Source organism: Lepidochelys olivacea (genome assembly GCF_965140295.1).
Source record: "Lepidochelys olivacea isolate rLepOli2 genome assembly, chromosome: 2".
In the NCBI taxonomy this organism is placed as follows: domain Eukaryota; kingdom Metazoa; phylum Chordata; order Testudines; family Cheloniidae; genus Lepidochelys; species Lepidochelys olivacea.
In genome coordinates this window covers 222,842,847-222,858,291 of record NC_140412.1, presented here as the reverse complement: position 1 = coordinate 222,858,291, position 15,445 = coordinate 222,842,847, and the positions used below count along the sequence as shown (strand labels likewise).

General features: G+C 41.0%; 1 protein-coding gene across 6 annotated transcripts in view; it reads left to right on the top strand.

The window, feature by feature from the left end:
* The window catches only part of PPP1R9A (protein phosphatase 1 regulatory subunit 9A), a 264,997-nt gene that overhangs the window by 217,363 nt on the left and 32,189 nt on the right, over positions 1-15,445 (top strand). For 4 of the 6 annotated variants that reach the window (XM_084619703.1, XM_084619704.1, XM_084619708.1 and 1 more), the window contains 4 exons: positions 1,281-1,377; positions 1,486-1,657; positions 12,588-12,745; positions 13,351-13,651. In XM_084619703.1, coding sequence (XP_084475829.1) covers positions 1,281-1,377; positions 1,486-1,657; positions 12,588-12,745; positions 13,351-13,651 — 728 coding nt within the window. The remainder of the gene's footprint in view (positions 1-1,280; positions 1,378-1,485; positions 1,658-12,587; positions 12,746-13,350; positions 13,652-15,445) is intronic. The other 2 variants (XM_084619707.1, XM_084619706.1) reach the window with 1 other exon arrangement.

The following is a 15,445-nucleotide window of genomic DNA, read 5'->3' as shown; positions in this document are numbered from 1 at the left end:
GCGCAGGTTGGCCACCCCAATCAAAATCATTGGGATTTTTATTACTGAAAAATATCGGCATTGTGCATATTTTTAAATGACTATAAATGAATTAATTTGCAGTATTCGTCTTTGGAGTGTTAGAGAGCCATATTTGCAGCAGTTTGTTATGATGATGTTGCATCAGTTTGACTAAGTATTGTTTTGTATTGATGCAACATGAAGCAGCAGATCATATTGAGACATTCTCACGCTGTGTTTTTCTTCTTCCTGGCTCTTGAGTATGTTTGAATTGAGCTGAATCAACTAGAGCGTACCTCAGCAGTTGGCGGGGGGGTGGGGGGCAAGGAGTCAGTTTCTCCTGATCCCCCCCATTCCTGACATCTCAGAAATAATTTCTTACATTTATACAACACTTTTCATTCTCCAAATAATCTTACAAATTTTACACTAGGATTGCTTCATCTGCTACTGAAATCATCCATTTCTATAATGAAACTCAGCTGTTTTAACAGTATATAGTAACAATAGACAGTTCCTAGCAGAGGAATTGAATACCCTATCCCACTGAAACTGCAAGGAGGATTTTAGATAGACAAAATGTCATTAACCACAGTGGAATTTTGCCAGCCTACAAGAACTAACTGGCATCTCTTGTGAATGGTGCCATTGGATCAATAATGGCCTCAGCTTTTCAAGACAATTGAAGAAGGGCCAAACCGTCAGCTGGTGTGAACCTGCTTTAGTTGTACTACCGAGAGTTACAGCAGTGGAGGATGTGGCCTATAATTTTTGACTGCTTCAAAATCCTAAATTACCTCACTGATTTACTTTTAATTTTTGGATAATTAGTTTTGTACCTTATGCATTAGAGATGTAAATTAAGTGTTGATGCCCAGTCATTTTCATATCTAACAGAGCGATTCCATCCCAACTGTTACTGCAAAATTCAACATAATTTGAAGTAATGATGCTTTATAAGTACAAATTATGAAAAGGTTAATTTAGTTTATCACAGTTTCAACACAGTTGTTGTCGACAGTTTGAATAGGTGGGATTTTTACCTTAATTAGTTTTCTACAATATGTTTACAGTTTATTCATTTGGGTTGATAACTGCTCAGTTATTTTCTCCTACTTGCAGCTGCATGTTTAGTATTATCGGATTAGTACCAAATCGCCTGTTAACTAAGGATTATTTTTTAAACAAACGGGTATATTAATGTGCCATTACATTTGTTAATTTCCTGTTTGAACCTGTGATTGCTTTGATACCAGCAAATGTTTTTTTTTTCCCTTAAGAGAACTTGACTTCATCAAACGCCAGGAAGCTGAGCGAAAAAAAATAGAAGAACTGGAGAAAGCACACCTTGTAGAGGTTCAAGGCTTACAAGCTCGTGTGAGTAATGTTCACTCAAGTGTGTGAACAATAAGGCAATGCTGTCTGATAGCCTGGAAAAAATGCTAGTTGTTCATTTTGGCTAATAATTGGATGTATTTCTCTTAGATTAGAGACTTGGAAGCGGAAGTTTTCAGGCTGTTGAAGCAAAATGGGAGCCAGGTTAACAATAACAACAACATTTTTGAAAGGCAAACATCTTTTGGAGACGTTTCCAGAGGAGATCCAGTGGAGAGCCTAGATGTACAGCAAGTGTCTTGCCTGGATGGCTTAAGTCAAGGTTTGTTTGAACCAACCCTAAACTCCTGTTAATCTAATTTGCTGTGTATGAATATCATAGTTGTGACTTTAAGAATTTATAGTAAAGAATAAATGAATATCATCATAATCCTGTCATTTTCACCAAAATGCAGTATCTGGTAGCAAACACTTTGTGTTATACTATTTAGTGGCAGCGCAGCACTACAGAACAGCTGTAAAATGAATATTCATCAGTAAGTGTAAGTGACGGAGGCCTGTTAATAAAGCAGAGGTCATTATATATTCATTAAACCATCAATGAATTATCAGTGGAATTGCCTACAACATTTAAGTTTCATCCATGTTTGTGTTGTTTCAATAAAGTAAGGCAAGATTGTGTTTTTTCCTGTGTTCTAGGTCTGTCTATAATTACCAAATTTACTAAAGATCAAACAGGAACAAAATTGCCAAAATGAGAAAAATATAATAAAATGTCTTATAAATGAATCTCTTGATTGTACAAAAAATAAACAAATAAGCTGTGTGTATATACAGTGTATGAATACGGGTACTAAATATATCTATATTATAAATAGTGTGACAGGGTCAGACCAGATGGCTACAGGAGAGTGATAGAAGGTAGATACATTAGCCCCAGATTAAGCAGGTCCCTTTCCCCTGAGTATGATCATAGTCTGTTCCAGAACAATCAGGAAGTTGCTGGAAACAATTAAGGCAGGCTAATTAGGACACCTGGAGCCAATTAAGAAGCTACCAGAATCAATTAGGACAGGCAGGTTAATCAAGGCACCTAGTTTTAAAAAGGACCTCACTTCAGTTATTGAGGCCATGCAAGGAGCTGGGAGCAAGAGGCATGCAAGAAGCTGAGAGTGAGTAGGTGTACTGTTGGAGGACTGAGAAGTATAAGCATTTTTGACATCAGGAGGAAGGTCCTGTGGTGAGGCTAAAAAAGGTATTGGGAGGATGCCATGGGGAAGTAGCCCAGGGAGTTGTAACTGTCACGTAACTGTTGCTGGAGACAGCTGCAATCCACAGGGCCCTGGGCTGGAATCTGGAGTAGAGGGCAGGCCTGGGTTCCCCCCATCCCCCAACTCTCTATTTGATATAAGAGGAGTTGACATGGATTGTAGGTCCCACCAGAGGGGACGGTCTCTGACCTGTCCCCCGACCCATTAGGTGGATCAGCAGAGACTGCAGGGATTGTTCTCCTTTTCACCATGCTGGCCAGTGATGAGGTTAGTTGAGCAAACGGCAGGTTTGTGCCACTAACAAAAGGAGCCAAACTGAGGACTGCCGTGAACCTCTGAGGTGAGCAAATCTGCCAGAAAGTGCAGAACTCACCAAGGCAGAGGAGGAACTTTGTCGCAATAGATAGGTATGTACATAAGTGTGTATGTATACTCACCTGTGTGTACACAAATGGAAGATAGTACACAGGCATCTGAATTATAAAGTTGCATTGACATATCAGGACATCATCTTAACCATGAAAGTGAAGTTCAAATGGTTTGTGATGTCATCAGCCCCAAAATGTGTTTATATGACCTTAGTAACGGATTTCCTGTTTTGTGTTTTATATATTCAAAAACATCATAAGATTTTAATAAGAAAAATGTGTTTTTATTAAAGTCATACACAAAATGCAAGCTTTGCTTTTCTCCATGTTGTTTCTCTAATGAACAAAATATTTGTTATAATTTACAGTTGTTTTAAGATAGCTATGGACAGCTCATTTCTGGGGTGCTGGGTAGGTGGCACTGGAAGTAACTTAGTCCAGCATCATATAGTTGGTTGATGATCATTTCCATATTGATTAATATGTCATAGTCCAACGCTTTTCTTCACACTTAAAAAAAATCTCATTTCATGGCTCTAATGTTACAGCTTCACTGCAACTTATCAGGTTTCTCCTTTATAATCCAACAAGATTAAGACACCGGGGGTCTGGAAAGTATAACGTTAGTTATCCCCATTTCCCAATAAATAAGGAATAATCAAATGCACATTGAATAGGAGGAGACTGGCCAGGCACTAGTACTACAAAGAAGGATGGCATGAGAATTATAATAGATGATAAATTGTTTGAGTAAACAATACAGATTAGTAGCAGAAAGCCCAATACTGTGTCATACTCTTGTATTAACAAGAGTCTCCAGAATGAAATCAGTGAAGCAGTTGCTCCTTTCTATTAAATATTGGCTAGGCCTTATTTGGGACTTCAGTTCCCATTTAAGTCAGTTTGAGTTCTCCATTGATGTTTGAGCAGCATTTTATTTTTTTATAAAGTAGACAAAAGTGAAGGCAGTTCAGCAATGATAGATGATCTTGCAGCTAACACCTCTGAGAAAATATAGAAACATGGGTCATATTCAGTCTGGAGGAGATGGAGACTTGATAACTCTCTACAAACTCACATAGAACTGTTGTAAGAATACAAGGAATAATAATTCTTATCAATGAACAAAGGACAGAGCAAGAAATTAATGGGACTTAACCAGCATTAAGGGAAATGTGTGTTAAATTTAAGTATATAAAATACTTTAACCATAAGCATAGTAAAGTGGTCAAGAAAGCTGTCGGGGAAGGTTGACGAGTCCTCTTTGTTAATGATGCTATCATGAAGACTTTAAGAAGTTAAATCTATCCTGCAATGACAGATAGGAAGGTGAGAAGGGGAAAAGACCCACTAAAGGTCATTTCCAACCCAAACAAAAATAATCTTGTGAAAACCCTTATTCTTGGCTTCCCAAGACCATACAGTAGCCTAACAGTTGCAGTGCGTTCTGGACCAGTTCCTGCAAAGTTCTGAGTACCCTCAACCTTTTTTGATGCCCACAGGATCCTTACAGAAGGTGCTCATTTTTTTTCAGGATTGAGCGATGTGTGAATGAAATGCAAGTTCCTTATCAAATAATCATTTAAGAGCCACTGGGGATTAATTATACAGATAAATCTTGATTTTACAAAGGTCACAGAGGCACCCGAAACCTTTGTGTAATGAAGGGCGCTGCTGCTGTATGAATATTAAATAATAATAAAGACTAGTTAAAACAAAAATCCTCTTTGGCATAGAAGAATGCATTAGATTTCCTGATGTGTTGATTTTTGGCAGACTTATGAACGCTTTATTGATATTTTAACAATTGCTTCAGGTGTGAACACAAACTAAATATTTCTCTGCAAGCAAATCAAGCTGAATTATTATATTTAACATAAGAAAAAAAAGATTGTCCTGCTAAAACTGTTCTGCCATATTGCAGAATTCATTCCCATAAATCAGAATTTGTGAATGTTCCTTTCTAGTAAGCATTTATAATACTGAAATCTCTGAAATTTACAGATGCACTTATCATTACAAGAACGTTTATATGTTGCATCAGATATTTACAGTAATGTTTTTAGTGCAACTGTTGACAAAAATGGCTAAAAAGTGGTTTGGGTCAGAAAACTGGCTGTGTAAAAAAGATCCTCTTCTGAAAAGTATTCAGCATACTTGCTCTCTGTGTGTCTGCATCACAGCTGCATATGTTGCTGACAAAAAATGAATCTCTACAATTGTTATTACTACAGAAGCAATATAGCCATAGATGCAGAGCTGAAATCTGTTCTAAGGCACTTGCCATCATTGTAACTAAGCACCAGTCACTAAGGCTAAAGTTTTACAAATTGGTTGCTGAGGTTGGACCAAATTCTGTTGGTAAAAGAGGCAAGCTTTTGAGCTACCCAAAACTCTTTGGAAGGTACATGGCTACAGCACTGCAAACAAAACTGGTTACAGAAAGTTAGACATCTGATTCCATATTCAGGCACCAAATTACTGTGCTTGCTTTTCAGAAGGGCTAAACAGTCACAGATCTATGGGCTTAATAAGTGTGCAGGTAAGAATAGGAGCTAGGGCTGTTCAGTAGAGCTAAGCAGAAATCTGATTTTCCCTTTCATGGGAAATGCCACACTTGCATTTTGAGGAGGGGGAGGGGAATTTGGTACAAAACGAAAACAGAGAATTTTAAATTTCCTGCAAAACAAACTTAACTTTTTTGTTTTGTTTTGGACTGATCACAATTCCAACTACAGCATTAGAAAATTAACTTTTTATAATTTAAATTTAAGGAATTTCTAAGCAAAAACATAATTTTGAAACAACAAATTGAAATGTTCCATTCTGAAAATGCTGAAATGGAACTTTTCAACATTATTTTAAAATGCTTTGGGGTTTTTTGTTTCAGATGACATTTCATTGAAATTGACACATCTGCAAAATGTTTCATATTAAGCAAAAAAGCATTTTACAGTGGAAGAACATTCCATTAGAAAATTCACGATCAGCTGTAGTGCTCACCACTTCTGAATAGTTAGACAACTTATTGGGTGTATAGATGTGGATTTAGGTGCCCAGATTTGAACATTATAGTCTAAGTACAACTTTTATTGAAAAACAGTTATATTTTGACTGCAGCATATTATTTGTGCTAATGCAAAAAAACAGAAAGAACCCAGCATGACTTTCAGATTCCAGGCTGAGTTTGCAGTTTTGACAATAAAAAAACAAAGAATTCAGTTGTAAATTAAATAAATATATAAAAAGAGTTTGTGGGCTTCCATATTTCTTTTCATATCCGTGTCTCTCTTCTGCCTATACTCATGCTTTAAGGATAACTTAGTGTTCTGAGGGAGGATAAATTCTTGACTCTCTGAGTTGGTGGAAGGACCCTCACAAGGTTTGTGTGGGAGCTCCATTCTTGTGTCAACTCCCTACAAAGATCGTTGCTACTGATGCCTACCTGCTAGGTTGGAGAGCTGACTTCCAGGACTTAAAAGTGCAAGGCAAATGGATTCCCCCGGAGTCATCACTTTACATCAATCTGCTTGATCTCAGGGCAGTTCAGAATACTTGGCATCATTTCCTACCCAAGGTAGGGTAGGACAACAGAGCAGCTAGGTTCTGTATAAACTGCCAAGGAAGAGGAAGATTCCAATCCTTTAAATCCAGAAGCCATAAAACTTAGGAATTGGTTGATATTGCACCAAGTCAACATCTCATTGGCTTATCTACCAGGTCTGCAAAACATCATTGCAGACACTCTGAGCAGGCATTTCTGCCTGGACCACACAGGGCAGCTGAGCGCTTTGGTAGTTCAAAAGATTTGTCTCTTCTGGGGCATTCCAGGGAGAGAACTCTTTGTGATGCTACCTACCATGAAATGCTGGTGTGTCTGTTCAAGAGGAGGACATGGTCACAAGTCCTTGGGAGATGCTGTCCTCGTTCCTGTTCTTGAACTCTGATATATGCCTGCCCCCCAACACCATTGCTTCTTAGGGTCCTCATCAAATTAAGACAAGAAAAGACAGTAATCGTTCTCATATCACTGGCCTGGCCGAGGCAAGTATGGTTTTGGGACCTGATTTACCTGTCTCTCCGGTCACCTTTTCACCTCCCTCTGACAGCAGACATAGGAATTGGGCACCATAACCCATTCCAGACTCTCCTCACTTCATCTCAAAGTCTGGCTCCTCAATACTCTGGGGCTTAGAGAGAGTCTGTTCTCTTGAGCTACAGACTGTGCTGGTGAACAACAGGAAACCTGCCACAAGACTTACCTGCAGAAGTGGAAATGTTTCCAGTCCTGGTGCACCCCATGGTCATTATCTGTATCTGAGTCTCACCTCACTCACTCAATTACCTGCTAAATTTGTAAATGCTGGGCTTGTCAATGAGCTCTCTTAAAGTCAGCCTAGTTGCCATTATAGCTTTTCATCTACCACTCTGAGGATTTTCAGTATTGCTCATCCTACCACTGAGACACTCATCAAGAGCTTGAACAATCTTTTCCTTCATGTTAGAGAGCCTACCCTGCTTTGGGACTTTATTCTACTTCTTGATACCTAATGGGAAACACCCTTTGTACCCACTGGGAGTTGTTCCTTTCTCCATTTATTCTTCAAAACATCGTTTCTTATAGCCATCACTTCAGCCAGCAGGATAGAGGAATGGGGAATGCTTACAGCTGATCCTCCATACATAGTATTCTGCCAGGACAAAGTGATTCCTTGTCCCTAACTTCACTTCCTACCTAAACCATGTAGAACCTCCCCTAGATTTTTTTGTTGCCTTTGCAGAAGGGAGCTTCTGTTTCTACGCAAAGACTATCTAAATCAGTATCGGGATGGATGTTGGCCTGTTATGAAGCTTCTTGGGTGCACCCTTCATCTAAGGTGATGGCCCATTCTGCCAGGCACCGTCTGCCTCTACCTCTAGTTAAGAGCATACCCATCACAGACATACCGAAAGCTGCTACCTGGTCATCTGTGCACACCTTCTTTCGGGACTATGCGTTCATGCTTCCAGAGCAGACATAGCCTTGGGGAAGGCTGTTCTCTGGACTATACTGAATCCACCTCTTCAGCACCATCCTCCATAATTGAGGCTTTGCTTGGGATTCACTTGAAGTGAAGGATCCGTAGGGACAATAATGCAAAGAAAAAGGAGAGGTTACTTACCTATACAGTAACTAGAGTTCTTTGAGATGTTTTGTCTGAGTGCTCTGCTACCCTCTCTCCTTTCCCCTCTGCTTTGGAATCCCTGCCTGCTGAACATCAGGGTTGAGAGGGAACTGGAGTAGCAGCAGTCTGGTTCTCCCTTTCTGCCCTCAGTCTGGAGCGCGTGGAGATGTAGAGCACACCTGCTCTCCTGTGGACATTGCTGACAAAAGTCTCAGACCAGAAGGACATGGGCATGCACACACCTAAAGTGGAGCATCCATAGGGACAAAACAACTTGAAGAACTCCCATTACTGTACAGGTAAGTAACCTCTCCTTCCTAACACAACTTGCAGAAACACTGGATTTGGGGAGAAGTTGAAAGACAACCAGCTGCTAAGGAACTGCAGCAGGCACTAGTTGAGCTGTTTCCCTCCATGCTAGCACTAAACCAGTTCATGTTGAAACCCCTTATATTGAAATGGTCCTTAGACTTGAAAGCGAGTCTAATGAAAATGGTTTTTGGAGCAAACTAAAGACAGTTGGAGCACTTTTGTATGAGGTATTTTACAAGTTTTCCCGGGGGTTAGAAAAGTTCATATAGAAAAGTAAATTTCTTTAGTGTAGGCAGGGCCAATGGGTCTGCTCGTATGAGTCAGGGTTTGCAGGGTCATGTCCTTCATTTATACCCTTGAAATCAATAGTGCTCCCATTATCACTTCCAAGACTGTGTGACTCTGTAAGTGCTTCATATTACTCCAGTGTTTGTAGAAGGTGAAATTTTCAACTAGCTTCATAAGTTTGCTTATAATAAGAGGAGGACCCCAAGCCACTTTGTGGTTTATTTCAGAGAAATGCACAAAGAGTTACACGGCTGACCTTGCTTAATGTTACAGTTTCAGTGTGTCTTGATGGTGCTAAGGATTGCTTTTTACCCCTCCCTATGGGATAGTGATAACATCTCTCCTGCCCAATTAAATAGAGCATAGGAAAATGAGGAGGTGATAATCTACTTGAGATCACTTGATAACTTTGGTATATCCGAAGGTTAGTGCAATGTAACCCAGTATAGAAGGTCTGAAAATCTATTGAAAAGCTTTGAGGCAATTCACTGTAGCTCAAATCCTGAGGTCCTTAGTCAGATTGGAAACTGTTATCAATCTCAGTAGGAGAGTGCCTGAGTAGAAAAAATTAGTTAAGTACCTTAGGATTTGCCATAAGAATGGCCATACTGGGTTGACCAAAGCCATACACACACACTCACCCCACTTTAATAGTTGCAAGATATACAGGTGCTCATCCCCCCCACACACACACAATAAAGACTAATATCCTGAGTTCTGTGTATATAAAATATTTGTGTCTCATTCAAGAATTGCACAGTTTGGCCTCTGCTGATCTCTGATCGGCAGTGGTTGGAACAGGAACCAGTTTATCCCAGCCAAGATTTCCACCTGGTTACTATCTAGTTGTATGAAAAATATACATTTAAATACAGTGTTATGAATGCTGTGGTTATTATCTGTCTTTATAAGCATATCAAATTGGGAAATTCACCAACTTGGCTATGCAGACTTGGAACTTGTCCCAGAAAGTAATCTCAGTAATTGACAAAACCACAACTCTTGCACTGTACATATAGGAGTATAGTAAGCTTGTGGATTCTAATACAGATTGTGCTTGAGAGATTAGTGGGGAGAGGGAAAATTGAAACTGTAAGGAATTTATTTTCTTTCTTGGCATGCAATAAGAGAACAAATTTTAAAAGATTGATTGCATCTTATTACTCTTTCCCAAAATATTCAGGCCTCTTTCAAGTGAAAGATAAAAAGCTTTCTAGAAATAGTGCAATTTTGTTAACACAATTTGTTGAGAGAGTCATGTATTTAAGTTTAAGCTGACTAATACACTTTGTTCATAAGGCATTTTTGGGCGGATCACCTTTTGAGCCCAGGTTTGTCTTTTGTGAAAATGTAGTTCTTTCATTGTTCCATTTTTTGTGAAATGTTATTTTTGAGCATGTGCTCCAGATATAGTGTAGGTCAGCCCATGGCCGAGGGAAGAGAGAAGGTCTAAAAGAGCAAGCCTTCCATTTCCATTTGACAATTAGGTTGACAGAGTTTCATGGTAGGCAGGCACGCACATGTGTGTAAGAGAGGAGGGAAGATGGGAGGGTACTGGTACCCAGTTCTTTTTATCTGTGTTAATAATTATGTGTCTGTAATCTCTTCATAAGGACTGTTGGTGAAATTCACCCCTCCCTGTAAAAATCCCAAGTGGTAAGGCTTTGTACAGAGAGGTTGACAGGGGTTGGGTGGTGGAGTTCACCTCCCCAACCTGCATTCAGCTCTCTAGGGTAGCTGTTCCTCTCTGTGGGATCGGACAACTACTACTACCCTGCATGGGGGTTTTGGGCCACTTGGTCAGCATAATGACAGATCCAGGAGTCTTTCTCATGGCCCATCTTCAGCAACTCCTTTGTCAGCTTTTCAACATGGGCACAAAATGACCCTCCATCTCACATATGGGCACACCTGTAAGATCAATTCATCTGTGCCTCTATCCTACGAGGCCAAAGCAATGCTTGCAAGGTACAGAGGGCCTTTCATAGGCCCTCCTGAGATGATTCATTTCATTCTATTTGTGTTGTCATGACAAAACTCAGGAAATACCTTTGACATTTTCTTGCATGGAAATTGTATTTCAAACCTCTTGAGGTTTTCCCATAAAGCTGTCACATTAGCTTGCTTGATGACCTTATGAAGTCATTTTACTGGGGGAAAGGTCAGAAACAGTCAACTCCTGTAAGTGGCTAAGGAGGTTGTGCTAAAGGGATGATCAGAGTGAAGACTGGCTTCTCCAGAATCCTACTAGAGAAAGGTAAGAAGCAAATGACACATGGCTACGTGAGGATGAGGATGTCTTTATATTACAGTAACCCTAAATCCCCATTGTGCTAGGACTATTGGTTTTAGGGTGCTGGTGGGTTTGGTTTAGTTTTTTGGTTGGTTGGGGGTTATTTGGTTTTTTTGCTTTAGAAGGCTTCCGATGTTTGGAAGAGTTCTGAATAAGACGGGAAGATCCAGTGTGGTGATGAGAGGAGCAATTCAAAAGGGGGCAGGGAGGCATAAAGCAGCAGCTGTGGTTGGTAATGATCATTAAGAAAATGCTTTTGTTCACAGAGCAGATGGGGTTGGGAATGCAATTGCCATGCTTGTATTGTCATAACATAAACCTGGAAACCAAACTCCTTCAATTTCCAGGATTCCTCCGTCATGCCACCTCCTTTCTTTTATTGAGTTGACTAATAAATTGCAACTCTCAGAATTGTATTGCATACCAGCAGGAATTTAAAAACAGTCTGATGAATCAGATTCCTCATTTTATAGAACAGACACATAGATATACTGTGTATACACACACACAATTGGCCAAATCCCTAGAAAGGTTTGCAACATGGAGAAATGTCTTCTTAGAGTTTCTTTTAAACATAAGGGCCAATTCATAAGTTTTATATGTAGGTTAGACTCATTTACACTCACTCAGACGTCATTTATGCTCAGATACCATTAGCCTGTTTACACCCACACATGAGGGAGCAGCTTCTTTCCTGAGCCAAGATCAACTTGGCACAGGACAGCATCTGTTACGGCTTTCTGATTCTTAAGCTGCACAGGCCCTGCCATCATCCTGCTCTTCTACCTTTAGGTGGCTGGGTTGAGCAACTGGCAAATCGAGCTCTTATGCCAGTTGAAAATTCCCCTTTGCCAGAGAAATTATTAATGGACGAGCTGTGGCCAGATTCCAACCTCTTTGCAGTGCTCAAGTGGCCAAAAAGGACCAGGCCAGGGGCAGGTAATTTGGCCCTGTGAGTCTAAATTGGTGTAATTTACTTGCCAAGGAGCTGGAAGAAGGTGTACATTAAAGATGGGTGAAGGTTACTTTAATATACGCCTTCTTGCTGTTCTTAGTTATGTAAATTACAATGGTGTGGACTTCCTTGCATGTGGATAGAGTGGATATGAGGGAGTCTAAGTTAGTGTAAGTAGGTCTAGTTTACACCCCATTACGTATCACTTATGTATTTGACACCATGAGATGATGTATTGTTTTGTATTATGACTGTTATATTATGTTATGACTGATTGTTACGACTTTACAAAATATTGCACTGATTTACGGGGTCTGATTTTTCAATGTGTGCAACTTTGTGCCTAATATCCATGCACAGTTACTGAAATTGCATTTGTAGATTTGCTAATAGCTTATGCAAATACCTGGCTTTTTCTACATTCATATCATAAATTTGTAGGGCCAGTTTCAGTGATTGCACATGCAAATAAGGCATGCAAAAGTGCATGACATTTGAACATACATTTGCAGATCAGGCCTGTGTGTAATCTGACAAGAGTTAAATTGCTAATTTTATCCAAAGAATGTTATTAAATGTCTTTGAATCCTGTTTTCATAGATTTCAACGAAGCAGTCCCAGAAACAGAGAGGCTAGACTCCAAAGCACTGAAAACTCGAGCCCAGCTTTCAGTAAGGAATAAACGGCAGAGACCTACTAGAACAAGGCTCTATGACAGTATCAGTTCGACCGATGGAGAGGACAGCCTTGAACGAAAGGTGAGCAGGCCTTCGCTTTCTCTTATTCATAGGATGATGTGCTAGATGACCCTTGTAATTTGTTTCATCCTGTATCTTCATCCTTTCATTTTAGTGTAGGTAGAATGTATTCATCTGTGGCCAACATATTCTGGATAACAGTCTGAACAGTGTGCAAGTCCTGTTGCCTTGGAGGCAGCACATCCATTTTTCTCACAGGAACAGCAGAATTTCTGTCTTATTTTCATGTATTATGCTATTGTTATGTAGGTCACTTCATTGTTTTCCCCCTTTGAACTAACAACGAGCACTATGCATAGCGGGTCATTTAACTTATGTGGGAGGAGAAGCGAACTTGAATCCTGCATTTGTTTGTTTCTCTGTGTGAATTTAATATCTACTCTTGGATTTTGCTGACCCTGACTCTTGAACCTGTAAGCAGATTATTAGTATGAAACACCTATGTGTGATATAAAAGGTAACAGTGTGACTTACTAGAATATTGCTTAAAAATATGACGGCTCTACAAACTGTTGTTAAATGAAAGGATTGCATGTTCAAAATAAATGTTGCTCTAATTGGTTGCTAAATGGCATAACTTGCTTTATAATCTCTTATACCCACAGCCTTCAGACAGTTACAGTAGTCCCATGCACATTTCAAAATCACCTCTGCCCATATGTGTGAGAGCATCCTCACCAGCATCAGATTCTGGTGCTTCCTCCCTCTCCCCAGTGGGTAGCAGTGCAGCCTTCTCATTTGACAACGTAGCTGAAAACCAAGAAGGAGGACAGCAGCACAAAGGAGGTGTGCTTTCCCATTATGCTCGGAGAGACACTCCACTTTCCTCTCCTTCAAAATCCAGTCACAGTTCTGAAACATCTCCTTTGCATCACCCAACCAACAGGAATGTTTTACAAGACGAAGGTATAATTATTTTTTACAAATGAGTCAGTGCGTCACTTTGCTCACTTACATTTATGTGGTGCACTCTTCTTGTTTTATTAGCACTTAAGTCTCTAATGGGCCCTATTCTCAAAACCTCTTTTAGACACCTTGGTCGGAAGCTAGCAGTTCTCTTCATTTGGTGGTAGGTAGAAGGGACACAGATTAAGTCAAGACCAGAATTGTTTCCGCTTTTTCCCCTTGAGATGGTTGAAAAAAGGAAGGAGGAAATCACAGAAGTATTTCTGAATTTTTATCCCCATGTTTATTGTTTTTTTAATTTGAAAATGTAAAAGATTCAAACAGTCAAAATTCAAAAAGTTTCAAAATTCAAAAATTTCAAATTTCAAAATTCAAAAAGGAGTAGAGCATACCAGACTAGTGCAAACTGTTACTAACTCAAAATCTGTGGGTTGGATATTGGCACTTGTGTTTCACGGTGGAGGTTATATGTAGACGAGCCAGAGGTGAAAGTAAGCCGGTACGCCCTGGTACGGCATACCGGCAAGAGCCGGTGCACCGTTCCGGGACCGGCTTTCCCAGATGGCAATTTAAAGCCCTGGGATAGCGGCGGCAGCGCTCCATCGGGGATTTAAAGGGCCCCGGAGCTCCAGCTGCTGCTACTGCCCCGGCCCTTTAAATCCCCGCCTGAGCCCTGCTGCCCGAGCCCTGGGGTAGCGGCGACGGGGCTCTGTCGGGGATTTAAAGGGCCCAAGAGCTCCAGCTGCTGCTACGGCCCCAGCACTTTAAATCCCCGCTGGAGCCCTGGTGCCAAAGCCCTAGGGTAGTGGCGGTGGGGCTCCGGAGGGGATTTAAAGGGCCGGGGCGGTAGCAGCGGCTGGAGCCCCGGGGCCCTTTAAATTCCCGACGGAGCCCGGCCGCCGCTACCGCAGGGCTCGGGCAGCAGGGCTCAGGCGGGGATTTAAAGGGCTCAGGAATCCAGCAGCTGCTACCACAGCGGAGCCCCAGGCCCTTTAAAGCTCTGCCAGAGTCCCGGGGTAGCAGTGGCATCCAGGAGTCCCCAGGGCTCCTCAGTGATTTAAAGGGCCCGGGGCTCTGCTCCGGTAGCGGCAGCTGGAGCCCTGGGCCCTTTAAATCACCCCCGAACTCCGGGGCTCCCAGCCGCCTCTGCAGCTGGTAGCTCAGGGGTGATTTAAAGGGCCCGGGGCTCCCAACCACCACTACCACAGCTGGAGCCCCGGGCCCTTTAAATCAAGATTTAAAGGGCCCGGGGATTTAAGGCCCTGCCTCTTCCGGTTGAGGCCACGCCTCTTCCAGTTGAAGCCACACCCCCGCTCAGGACTCCGGCATACCGGTAAGTCCTTTAACTTACTTTCACCCCTGAGAAGAGCATAGCATAGATGTTGTAGTTTTGTTAATAGATGAGCGGTTATGTGGTCTTCTGAATTAAGCAAGAGACCAAAAACCAGAAACTCCTCTGTTCTAAACTTAGTATTTCTAATTGCTTTTTACGAAGCTTTGGCCAAGTCATCTGTTTTCTAACTCAGTTTTCTGAGATGTAAAATAGGGATAATGATACAGTGCATTTTTTGTAGCTCACGCAGATGTTTCAAAGATTAGTTTGGTTGTGCTGCACTTTGAAAACTACAGTATAGTACAAAGTACTACTCCTTTTCCAACTCCAGTGTAGTGCCAATGTGTCTGATTTAGGCATCTCAACTTATAATGTCTCTGTTTACTTAGATCTGGGCATTCCTTAATCATTAGTCAAGTAAAACTAGCATTAATGTCAATGGGAATTCTGTCCAATAAGGA